The sequence below is a fragment of the Nomia melanderi genome, chromosome 1 (genome assembly GCF_051020985.1).
Source record: "Nomia melanderi isolate GNS246 chromosome 1, iyNomMela1, whole genome shotgun sequence".
Lineage (NCBI taxonomy): Eukaryota > Metazoa > Arthropoda > Insecta > Hymenoptera > Halictidae > Nomia > Nomia melanderi.
The window spans coordinates 3,905,992-3,919,084 of record NC_134999.1 but is presented as its reverse complement, the minus strand read 5'-3'; the positions used below and the strand labels follow the sequence as shown (position 1 = coordinate 3,919,084).

At 37.2% G+C, this 13,093-nt stretch overlaps 1 protein-coding gene across 5 annotated transcripts in view; it reads left to right on the top strand.

The window, feature by feature from the left end:
• LOC116430223 (mind bomb 1) overlaps positions 1-13,093 on the top strand; it is a 676,416-nt gene that overhangs the window by 436,243 nt on the left and 227,080 nt on the right. The window contains exon 10 of one of the 5 annotated variants that reach the window (XM_076372775.1): positions 6,615-6,690. The exons of the other annotated variants lie outside the window; for them this stretch is intronic. Within the exon in view, the coding sequence (XP_076228890.1) occupies positions 6,615-6,675 (61 nt within the window). The 3' untranslated portion in view covers positions 6,676-6,690. Of the gene's footprint in view, positions 1-6,614; positions 6,691-13,093 lie in introns of those variants that run through there. 5 annotated transcript variants of the gene reach the window in all.

The window sequence follows — 13,093 nt, the reverse complement described above, 5'->3', positions numbered from 1 at the left end:
ACGTCGAAGTTATAAAAATTACTGAGTAACTACGCCCTTGTCTCCTTTTATGGGTAAACCTTGTCTTGCAATTATATAAACGCGCTCTTCAAGGCAACTTCATTATCCGTACCGATGAAGTTTCAAGTCGAAATTACAAACTACGTGTTTTAAGGACGGAGAAATTCTAATTTGTCTTATGAGCATCGATATATAGAGCAAATGGAGACAATTATCATCTGTGTATTCTTATGACTAAATCGATCGTTACACCACTTTTTTAATATTAATTTATACTTAACGAAAACAAAATTAAGTATCGAAAATGATCATTAAAAGAAGCCATTGTTATGTTCATAGAAAAGTATATAATATATTTAATGATAATGTTATCATTACTGATACATGTTTAAATAATTGTATAAAAAAAGGTTCTTCAGCTGAACACCAGGATTTTTTCGTCATTAATAATAATATATCTTTCATAGTTTAAATAGCTATAAATTGAAATCAATTAATTTAAAAATAAAATTAATTAATTAATAATTAAAGTAGTTATAGCTTTTTCCTTTGAGTAGCTTAATACGTTTCTGTCAAAATTTCCATCGTAAGTATTTTACTAAATATTATTTAGTCCCCAACACTTTTTTCATTTTCAGGAAGTTATAACGGGTGTGTCATTTAACAGAATCAGTACAATCTACAAAGTCTTATGTATAAGTAACCTTGAAATTGTTTTCTTTTTCTGGATTTTGCATTTATTCATCTTGAAACCATCCCACTATTGTTTCACACACTTTTCCTAATTTTATATCATGAGTTTCAAGTCATCAAATTCTGTGAACCACTCTGTATATTTACAAAAAGTGCACACATTTAGATGTTCCATTTATTTTTTCTCCAACCCCTATACTTCTGATCACGTATTCACATTATGTGGACTTAACATTTAAGAATTTATTATAATATACACGTATTTCTGAATACTCTCTTTCTATTTTTATAAAAATATAACCACACGCCGTACACGAATGATTCGATAATTGCCCAGTGCTTAAAGCGACGAAGATGGCTGACTGTTAGTGAGGTCATCGGTACTCTCGCCGGTGAATATCGAAAAATCGCCTTGAATTCAGGAACGAACCCTAATAACGCGAAGGAAACGGAGCAACGAGTGGTTTTGCTCGTGGGGAAACGGAAACGAGGAGGAAACGTACCACGCTTGGCGCCGCTACAAGAAAACTACCATGCGAGATAAACGGAGAAGTAACTTTATTTGAGAAAACCGCTCAAAACGCGCAGACCTAAGGATAATGCCAATTACCGTGCTACGGAAGGAAGTACGTAGACCTTTCTGTACATACAATTTTAAGATGAATTATATATCCACGTGTTTATTCAATTGCCTATTAACCCATTTTTTCATTGGCCTCGCGATAAAAAATATTATAAAATGTTTCTTTTAATTATTACTAAATCATTCTTTTAAACAAATAATAAGTACAACTTTTTAAATTGATGTGCATATATCTCTCGTTTATTTATTATTTCAATATTTCGTTTTTATTTTTAATACGAAATCCCTACAAAATAAACAGTAAAATGTTTATCTCTATCAATAAAATATATTTATGTTCTATATATTGTTCTGAATTCTGTAATAAATAATTTTTATTCGCAGTTTTCACATTGATTTCCTGTGCGGACATGGAATTTCTAAATGAAATGAAATTTATTATTTTAACGTTGAATAATCGGGATTTATATAAATTTCCCTAATTTAATGAAAATATGTTTATCACTGTATACGTTTGTAAACTTGAAGATCGGATCCCATAAATAGTGTGTAACACCATGCACAAGAAAATGTACTTCGAAGAATAACTAACGACTAGGAAACAGTTGAACTAACGAATCGGAAAGAAAGGATATTGTGTTCTCAGTTACAATCAAACATTCAAACAAAACAGTCCATAATAAAAATTCATTGCGTCACGAAATATCCAATAACAGTATCGATGAACTAGGTTTTATTGGATAGATGCATATGCATATGTCTATGAAATAAAATTCAAAAGTGCTCGATATTTTTTTATAAATGTTAACCTAATCATTACCAAATTTTATTCAAAAAACGATCTTTTTTAGAATGAAGGTGTACAAAAATATGAATTCGAGAATTATTTATTTCTGATCATTAATGTTATCATCAATGTTATCAAATTGATTTATTAATATGAGCAATGATGTTTTTTATATTATACCATACATAATTAGATATTTGAAGTTTTAAGTATTATGATTTATAGTGCACAAATATGATTGAAAATACCAGGCTATCGGATATCCACTTCTCTGTTACAATAGAATCTCGATTATCTATTTCAGTATCTGTTACCTGAACGTTCGATTGTTCGTACGTAGATTACTCGAACATTTGATTATCTATATATTGGGCATTCAGGTAAATTTTGTAGATATGTGCTTACCAATTGCAAGTTGAAATATTGTTATCATTGCAAACATAATTGTCAGTTGTTCTTTATACTGTATATCAGTATATCAATAAAATACATACCATCTTATTATTTCAGACGAAAAATGAAAAACCAGTTAAAAATAAGTTTTCACATAGAATATAATTATATTGTGAGTCGTGCGATTATTCGAAAAATTAAGTTATTTAATCAACTTAAACCTAATTAGCTCGAGTATCCCGAGTTCGACTATATTAGTACGTGCTCCACCATGTTTCTTAAACTTTAAACTAGTATCGAAATTTCAAAGAAAACTTTTCTCATCGAACTGAAACTTTCAATGTTTTGCCAGAATGTTTTCAACAACATTTAACACTATATTGTTTGAAGAAATTCAATTAGCACTATATTGTCTCGAGTGAAAGCAAATAATATATGTTCCTATAATTAATGTGTGCATTACAGTGACCGACATACAGTACACGTAGCGAATGTTTTGTCAATATGAACGGTCATGCTTTAATATCGACTAAACTAAAGCCAACTCCAGAACAGGAAGTTATTTAGCTCAGTTAAGAACGTTTTAAAGCAAACTACTGCTTTATTCTGCAAGTAACTACGTAAACAAATTTACTATTGTGTACTGCTTACCGATATTCATACTTTGTCGTTTCAAACTGGTGTTTCGTTATTAGAAACTTCCCACGTGAAATAAAATATGAAGCGGAATATTAACCTTTTATTTTAAAATTTTTCCTTATAACTTATATTCATCAAGATAACATGAATCGCGTGTTCCTTTTCAATTTACATTTAAGAAGATAATTTTAAGTGTAATAGTTAAATACTATATAGTAACAGAAAAATAGTGTTTTATCTCGACTTCAAAGAACAATGATAATTAAGCAAATCAAATTAATGTTTACTATTGTTGTTGTAATATAAGAGATTAATATAGAAAATGTTATTTTTTCCAAAAACCACATGAAACTTCCATCTTCGACTCCACATAATTTTAACATTATCACAGATAATGCTTTCACAATTATAAATATATTATATTACATAGATTTACATTCTTCCTCTATTAACGTTGAATGACAATGGATACATTTATTGGACACAGTCTTTCATACACTTCATTTAATTTGTCGTCTCTTGATAGCTAATTTAAAATTCCCACTTATCTATACTAAATCTAATTTCAAGAACTACGTTTAAAAATATACATAACGTTGATGAAGTAAAAACGTAAATTGTCCTAAGCATCACCGTCTATAAAGTCATCAAAATCGTACGTCCACTGAAAGTTAAGAGAATATTCTAGTTTGACGAATATTTTTTTACGTTTTCTGTTTTTGAGCTACCGTAGTAACCAATTCGAAAAATATAGTTTCGAGAGAAATCTGTTTAAAGTTTTAAGCCCTGTTGCCAGGTTATGACATCGCCACACAAAAGGATCACTAACTTCATTATTTTCCCGAATGTAACTGCAAACTTTCAAACGCACATGTTAAAAGAGTTATACTTCGGATGAATCAAATAAAAAAAAAATCGATTTTTGGCCAGTCCCAATTCAATACCCCCTTAACGCCTTGCCATACCATTTAACTGGGCAAAATCCGAGCCATAATTATGACGACCGATATCTCATTCGTGTCGTTGCCTCGAGTCGGACTCATGATATTTATGTTTAATATAAAATTTTCATCACGAATTAAACTCGTTAAAGTACGGCAAGGGGTTAACCTCCTCTCTATGTACAAATACGTTAACGTTAAGCACGTACAAGGGTGTGATTGCATTGCATACATTTTTCATACGAAACATAGGAAGAAATTTATCTGCATAAGTTTTCACTACTACATTCAAATTCAATGAAATTTTCCATTCGTCAACCTTTTACTTGCATCATTATTAGTCACTTACTTTTTCTTCGTATGTTTTTCATCAGTGCCTCCATCCTTCTTCGTATTGTTCAATTCGTATCAGTTGTAACACAATAAACTGTAATCGGACGAAAATCAGAATCGTCTGTATTTGTTCGCAAAAATAATTCGACCTTACAGAGGTGGAGTGCTAATTAACTGGTAGTATATACATGTGTTCTGGTTAATCAGTGTGCAGCCGTACGTTTCTTTTTCACAAAAGTCATGTTCAATGAAAGTACATATTCAGCGGCAAAAGGGTTAGAACAAACTCTTGCCAAATGGAACTGGCATATTCCATCACGAAGAAGTCGATAATCATTTAATTACAAGCATCCAATGTTTTCGCTTGGTATACATAAATATCCATTCTCCCATGACCACAGACACGTAACCAAATGAAAATGGTAGTAACATTCGGCAACGTGTACTCCACTTCCCCGGCGAATCCCCTCAGGCGATCGACTAACTAGCTCCTAGCAGACCTTCCCAATGGTACAAGTATTGTTATACAAAATTGAAGCGCGGAACGCACCGTATCCGGAATACGTTCGTTACTTCTGATCGGTATTCACAAAACCCCTTGAAAGTGTACGTATATATTCAGGGTAGCCGCGGTTTAACCGGAAATTGGGTGATTGTAATTAATAAATAAAGCATTAATAATGGATCAGGTGTAATTACTGTTACACGTACGGCGGTACGGGACGCCAGAAAATTTCGGTATGCGTGAAAGGCTCGGAGGGATGGGGAGTTGTTGTTGGAAGTGTGCGGGAAACAAAACGCGGAAACAACGTCTCGTTAATCGTTGGATGCATTATTCGAGGTCCCGTCGTTTCCTCGCAGTTATTGCGGATAGAACGAGAGAAATGTGTGCCGTAATTTCGGATATTGCGCCTCACTTTTCGAATTAATCGCGTACCATCGGAAGCCGAAATATTTCACCAGAAAATTTCCGTGATTCTGCACAAACGAGTGCTGGGGACGGTGGCAGAATCGTATTGCCGAATTTCTGAAATTGTCACGACCGTAATAACCGGTCGACCTCGCGGCGCGTTCACTTCGATTCGGTATATCGAACGCTTTCTTTGGGAACCGATTACCGTGGAGCATGTTTATAGCGTCTTCTGGATCGAAGGCTTTGGAAAAATCGATTTCCTTATATAGATTTCAATTTCTCTGTTATTAACCCTTTGCCTTATGACAACCTGTCGGACTCGCGGTGAAGATTTTCAATTTGATTTAGCAAATATTACTCGATTCATTCGAATTCAAAGTAAATATTATTCTTCTATAATCAATTATTATACTTAACCGCTTGAGCAGCGACGCAGAGCCACATCGTTTTAAATTTTTTAGTTGAATACAGATGATGTAGTCCTACGTCATGTTGAATTTTCTTGGCAGAATATATTTTCATGATTTTATGCTGTTAATTCTCTATTGGCCGAATTTTGGTGTCGTGACTGTAACTACATTAATGCAGTATGAAATTAATAAATATCAATCTTTGAATACAAATGAACCACGTTTTCAATAGTTTTAATCATTTTATTGATACGAATACATTTTGTAATTTTGAAGATACAATGACGTTGAACGATTAATTGTGTAATTTCATTCGCCTCTTTACGGTAAGAAATTAAATAAATCAGTTTAAACTAGTATATTGATGTATAACTTCAAAGTCACATGGATCTATAGAGGGTTAATTAGATACATTATAGCTTTTCGGCGTTTATAATTGTACTGATTGGTGTAATGATATGAATGCCTATCGTAATCCATTTTATTCATTCATCTACTCTCTAATTTTAAATGTGTGGGTACATATAATGTACTTATTTTCCCGGAATCGACACACTAATCGACACAGAAATATAGAATCAAACTAGTAAAGGTATAAAACAACACTTTCTAAAATAGATTACTTAAACGTAATTTGAACAGAATTCAACAAAATTGTGTTATGTTTTATTTTTCTATTACGATTAAAATATAAAAATGAACACAGCAATCGAAGTTGTTGCGCAGACTATTATAGCAAACATGTCTAATTTAAATGCACTTTGAACATGTACGCGCAGTTTGATATGTCATGGAGTGCAGCATAACAATTTACAAAGACTTCATTAATTGGTTACATACCGCCTGAACCATTTCAATTTCATACTCAAACGATGTTTACTCTCCCGCAGAAAATAATTAAATAAATTTCTTCTTCATTTAGTTTCAGTTTTTACGCTGGTCCGCTCATTAATTTGAAGTTGTCAGTAACATCCGCACAATAGAAAAGAACTGGTTTTACCTTTCTTTCGCAACAATACCCGACTTACCACAATAGCGTCAACTTCCGACATCGGGAGCAAGAACCACCCATTATTTACACTCCGATAAACGCATCGGCGAAATGTTAATATATTAGTAGGTAATGAGCTTTCATTACGAATGTAGCCGCATGTGGAAAGGGAAAACGAAGAAAAACTGTTCTTGAGCCGTGATAATATTACTCTCTCGATGATTAGCCGGCATTCAACCGCTGTCCGCGCATCAACGAGAAAAACAGATGCCTCTAGCGTGAAAAAAAGAAAGGATAGAAGAAAAGTGACGTTGCATCAAGAGGCGCGCGAAAGAAATGAAAGGCAAATGTTACTCCCGGCGGGAACCGCGCGAAGAAGAAAAAGAGGAGCCGGCCTGTAACAAGAGGGGGAATGACTAACGCAGAAGAAACGATTATACACGGCTGCTTTCGCGCCTGAACAGCGGCGTTTTAAAAAACATCATCAGATTATTCTTTATCGAGCGTAAACGTGTCGCCGGAATAATTATGCTGTTTGCCGTGCGCAAAGAAGGGAGAGGAAAAAAAGTAATCTCCGTGACTGTCGGGTTCGCGTGTCCACGGTGCGTGGTCTCAACCTGTCATCGTTAATATCGATACAACTCGTCGGCACGTGACAGCACGTGCAATCCCACAGGTTCAGCAGTGCCCCTGAACTTATGAGCTCCGAGATACCTGCACTTCCCCCGACTGTCGAGTCGCCGCGACGTTCTATCCAACTTCCAGTCGACACCTCATCACAATTTCTCGAAGTAGAACGATCGCCGTGGCGACGACGCGTATCTCGTTCGGGTCGGTGTCGTAAGAAAATTAAACAGGTTTCCGCTGTTTCTATTGATTGTTTGATTAACACATTTGCGATCGTGGACAAATTTGGAACACTCTTTCACTGCGGACCGTGCCTTTCTTGCAATTGTTTCGCGTTATATGTTATTCAATTTGTATACATCTAAAATATACTAAATAAACCGATTAACCCTTCGCGCTCCTATGTCGAACGTGACTCAACATCCGTTTTCTTCGTAGGTGTGCTTCTTTGTCAAGATATTTTTAAAAAAGATTATATTATTACGTTATTTTCAATATTATTAGTAAGAGAAATCGTTTCCACTGCTCTCTATAAACTAACTATTTTGTAAAATGTATTTTAAATTAAATATCGTAATAATACCGAGTTATCGAGGCAAAAATACACAAGAAATTCGGAGTGCAAAGGGTTAAAGCAGTTTATATATATATATATGTCATATATGTGGGATATTTTGGTTAACCAAAGCGACAATAGGGTAAACCATATGCTAAATATATTGTATGTTAATGTCATCATAGCAACGGTAATCAACAGCGCCGCACCTGTCCATAGACGACATTTCTTCACACGTCCTTAGTTCTAAAAGGACAAGTGCAGTAAAGGGACACGTCCACTTGCAATAAACGTCCACGCTTCGGTTTCGACCGTTTTTGTTATTGACTGATTCGTGTAAACGAAGGTGGCAAATGAAGCAGAATACGACAATGATAATCTTATTTTTAGATTACCATGTATGTACGGTCGCACAGATCTCTATGTAAAATATCGTGCATTTTGAAACCGGTGAAACTTTCTGTATAGCTGGTATTATTGGTATGTGGAGATATTTAACACAGATATTACACCATCGTTAACATAATTTAGTTTGAAAACTATAGCTACTGAGAACGACAGCCCCGGCAGTGGCGCGTGTGGTTACTTAAAGGTTAACTCTTTGACGTTATGTAGGTTTAGGGAACGCGCCAATTTGACGCGTATTGAATTCTATAAATACTATTTGCCAAATGTTTTCGACGACTGTGATTAATGCAATTACACCAGTGTGTGCCTCAATTGTTTGTACAGTAAATTTCTATAAACCTAGTGTTAACGAAGATAAAATAGGAAACCTCATTAAATTTTTAAGAAAAACATTTAATTACAAAAGCAGTATTACAGCTGCGACAGTCGCCGATAAACATAGCAATCGATACGACCTTAAACGCAATTAAAAAAAGAAATGTGCATAAAGATTCATAGTCTATTTCATAGACAATTGTTTACCCGAAATGTCCTCTATTTTCGATCAACAATCTATTTTTCCACTATAGAGGTGATTTCATTGCGCGACTGCTTTTCCAATCAATTTTCTGGGAGGCCATACCCCAGCCCCCTGTCGTATGGTGGCCGTGAAATAAAGGAAAATAAAGTAAACCATTAATTAAACCGGCATTTTCCCCAAAAAGTTAATTAAAGCCGTTACGTTCCTCGAGTACCAAGGTCCTCCGACCATCGAAGCGAAAGCAAAGCCAACAAGAACCGGCTGGAATGGTTCTCGGGGCAAATTCTGTGCTTGCTTATCCGTCGTTCGAGAATGTGAGAACAGTCAGCTGTGGCCCGAGCGGGAATAAGTCGAGATACGTGTTGCAACAACAACGGGAACCAGGACTCGCTGCGAGGACCAAGGATAAAGGCAGCGGATAGAACAAGATCGAACGCCTTTTTTTCCTACCGAACAGTCCAAGAATAAACAGATCAGATAAGAGGCGAGAACGCGCAGAAACAGTAGTTGTATTTATTGTTCGCTATTCGAACGAGTCGTGAATGAGACTTTCCTAGTTTCTCTCTGCGTTAACACCTACACGGAAAAGAATTGCAGGTTCTGTTATTTTACCGTGATTCACTGAGCTATATACTGTTCATACAGTGGACTAGGGGAATGAGATCAAGCGAATGCCTACGATATTTGTGGACACATCGTCGCTGAAAGATTTGAAGTACTTTTTATTACTGAGATTTTGGTTATCGTATTATATTATTTTTGCGAGAGATGTGAGCGTTACAAGCTTCAGTTTTAATTACAAGTGTATTGTTACAGCAAAGTAGTATTATTGGTAAAAAATTTAATTGAAAATCATTCGCTTATTAATTACACTATCTTCATAATGTAACTACTGTAAGAATATTTTTAATAGTTGATGAATAGTTGAAATCCAATGTTCGATTTTCTGTATCATTTAAAATAATCAATTTTCGACGCAAGTGTCTCAATATATTTTTACAAAGAATAACAAAATATATCGGTTAATACCAAGAAAATAATGATACTCCTGAAATCTGAAATTCTTCTATTGTAACAATTAAGAATTCGACGTATTAACTAACTTTGTCTAGGAAGAATTTCCAATAGTTTCGAAAGTCCTCTTCTCCAAAAAAGGTTAAAACTCTATCGCCCCAGTTACGCAGAACATTCCATGCAATAATTTTGCGTATCTTCGTCCCTACCGATTCCACCCGTTCACTCTCGAACAGAACTCAAAAAGACTTAAATCCACCATCCTCTCACCCAAATCGGTTTTCTAGTAGAGTCTTGGCACCCGCTCGAAACAAAGTCCGGAATCAGTCTCCGAGCGGAAACGAGCCAGCACGGGGCAGGGAATCGCGCAGACCGGCCGAAAGCAAGAATCGTCCACTGGCTCGATTCCCCGTAGCAGAGAAAGTACTGAGCAAACAGTTTTAAAAAGTCGCAGTCTCCTTTCGCGGGACGAGAGGAGGAACAACGCCGAGTGCGAATGAAAGAAGGAACGCGGAGAGAGCGGGACGAAAGGGAGAGCGCGGAATAAGGAGAAACGAGGGCGAACGTCGGAGTGCGCACAGAAAAACGGGCAAACAGAAATACTCTTAGGTATGCGGCCCACGGTGCTAGGTAGCGATGATACAACAAAGGAAAATGGAAAAAGTATCGTAGAGCGACGGTGGACGGGGAGAGACAGGTGCAGCGCAAGAAAAAGAGCCGGGCCGAAGGCGCGCCTCGGCTGGAAGAGACGAAGAGGGGCGGACAACGTTTAAATGCTTTTCGATACGAGAGCAAGACGGGGATTTCATCAAAGCGCAAATTCCAACGAGAGAGATCCCCGTTTCCTCGGCCAGGTGGCCGATGAGAGAAAGAGCTGCCGCTGCTGCTGGAACCTAGGCTCCGTGGGGGAGCTACGTTCGTTGTGAATCGAGAGGGGTTGAACTGCTGGAAGGAGGGAGGAAGGCAGAGAAAGACACAGGAAGAGGAAAGGACCAAGGGTGGGGGTCGCGTGTAAGGAAAAACAGAGAGAGAAAGGTAGCTAGAGGGAAGCCGCTTCCTTCAGGAAGAAAGAGGATGATGAGCTGCGACGAGGAGGTGCACCGAAGGCAACGCGGCAGAGTTGAGACACGGTCGAAGCTGAAGGAAGACCGCCGTGAACGGTTGGGACGGAGAGGAGCCGTGAAAGCGGGGCGAAGGAAGGTGGCGGAGTCTGAATGGGGGAGCTTTGGACAAGGTAACGAGAAGGAGACCGATCGGAAGAGCCGGGAAGACCTCACGGGGAACGCAGACGGAGACACTTCGGCGTAGTAGGGGACTAGTGAAGGAGAAAGGGAGATAGTTCGTGATGGGCAAGGTTGGCGAAGGACGACCAGCTGGAGGGAATGCGATAGAAGTTGCGTGTGCCGGAAAAGGATTGCCGCGGAGGGGAAAGCGGAAGAATCAGAGGGCAAGCGAGTGACAGAGAGGATCGGGGCTGCGTGACTGGGACGGAGGACGTTGGAGAGAAACGAAGAGTCACTGTGCGGCAGAGAAACGAAGGAGAGGGAATGTTCGGTTCGAGAGAGAGGCTTGCAGCGTAGCTGTACGCGAACGCGAGAGACTTAGGTTGTACAGTGAAAACAGAGAGAAACAGTGGATGTGGGTGAGAAAGAGGGAAGCGAAACGGGTTTGGAGAGGTGGGAGCGAGGAAGAAGGAACGTGGGCACGGTTGAGGGAGGAAGGAAGAAGGACGGAGATAGGGAGGATGGGAGAAGGTGGAAGAGTAGGATATATAGGGGAACACAGGGTGGCAGTGGAAGGGGTGCGAGCAGGCGTGTTGGGGGTGGGTGGACGCTGGTACGGTTTTCAAGAGGAAAGAGAAGGAGAGGGGTGAGCAGCGAGTGGTTGGTGCATTATTGATCCCAGTGTGTGCGGACTGGGCAAAAAGAGGAGCCTCCGGCTCGACTCGAGAAAGAGAGGGACCGACACTCGAACGGGAACGAGAAGGAGCCACCGATCGCAGACAAATATTAGAAATGCGTTCGCCTCTTACCCGGCGTGCAACGCGCCTGACAAACCCGCGGAGAAGAAGCTATCGTAATGCGGCGAATTCACACCTGGCTGGCGAATCTGTCGGGATATTATAAGATGGGTTACTTTGCCCCGATGTTTCGACGCCGACTCGATTGCTTTTAATGACTTTCGCGGGGTGCGAAAGGCTTTGAAGATTCGGTAACGGAGCAGAGGATCGCAGTGTTTAGAACACGGCTGCGATTGAATAATTTGAAGCGTATGATACAGGAGCTTGTATACTTTGAGATGATGGCGGGAGGACGTTTATTTTAATGTCACTTGTATTTTTGTTTTATGTATATATATAGAATAATTATGTATTTACATTATTGTATCACGATGAAATAGGTGAATACTTTCAGTGCAGTAGCTATTAACCGTATATCTAGGTTTTCTAAATATAAATTATCCACTTTGAATTAACTTTTGAAATATTTCACACTGTTTCGATCAATTTACTTGAAACAGCAACTACAGTTTCGATGCGAATAATACAGTCGTTTAATTTGAAGATTTTTTTGGTCGAAGATATTTATTTGTTAGTGTGGTGTTTGAGTGAAAATATACATTCAGATAAGAATATTACTAACGAAATCGTTTTTATTACATTTTGATCGCTATACATTTAATTGAAAATTAATGGCTGATCGTTATAGAACTTTGTGATATGTCGTAATTCTATAAAGTTTGCGAACATTGATTAAAATTTGTCACTCTATAGATTAAGTTAATTGCAAAAATATTCATCTTCATGATTAAACTGTAGACCTTTATGGAAATATTCAATTTTTAAGTTGCATATATAGTAAAGTAATGATTAAATTTTTCCTGCTGACTAGAAAATACCTTGTAGAAGAAATAGAATAAAAATATTATTAATTTTTCTTAATATATATTTTTCTATACATTTTACGATTCTGCAAATGCTGCAAATGCAAAAAATCTGTAATTTGTTCGTTACATAAAAAAATAATGGCCATAAAAGAAATAATAATGTCGTTATTATGTTTAAGAGATCATTTATTTCCAATCAAATTTATACTAAAAATTCGTATTCTAATATCGTAACCACAAAAAATTATAATACCAAAAAGGTTATCAATAAATATTACTAATATTATTGCACACGAATCAAATTTCTGCTGTTTTTATTGCAGGAAAAGCTCCTATCGCGTTTATCGTGCTATTTGGTATATATTTCTGCAGTTAATCAGACAACCTTCAAAGAATGTA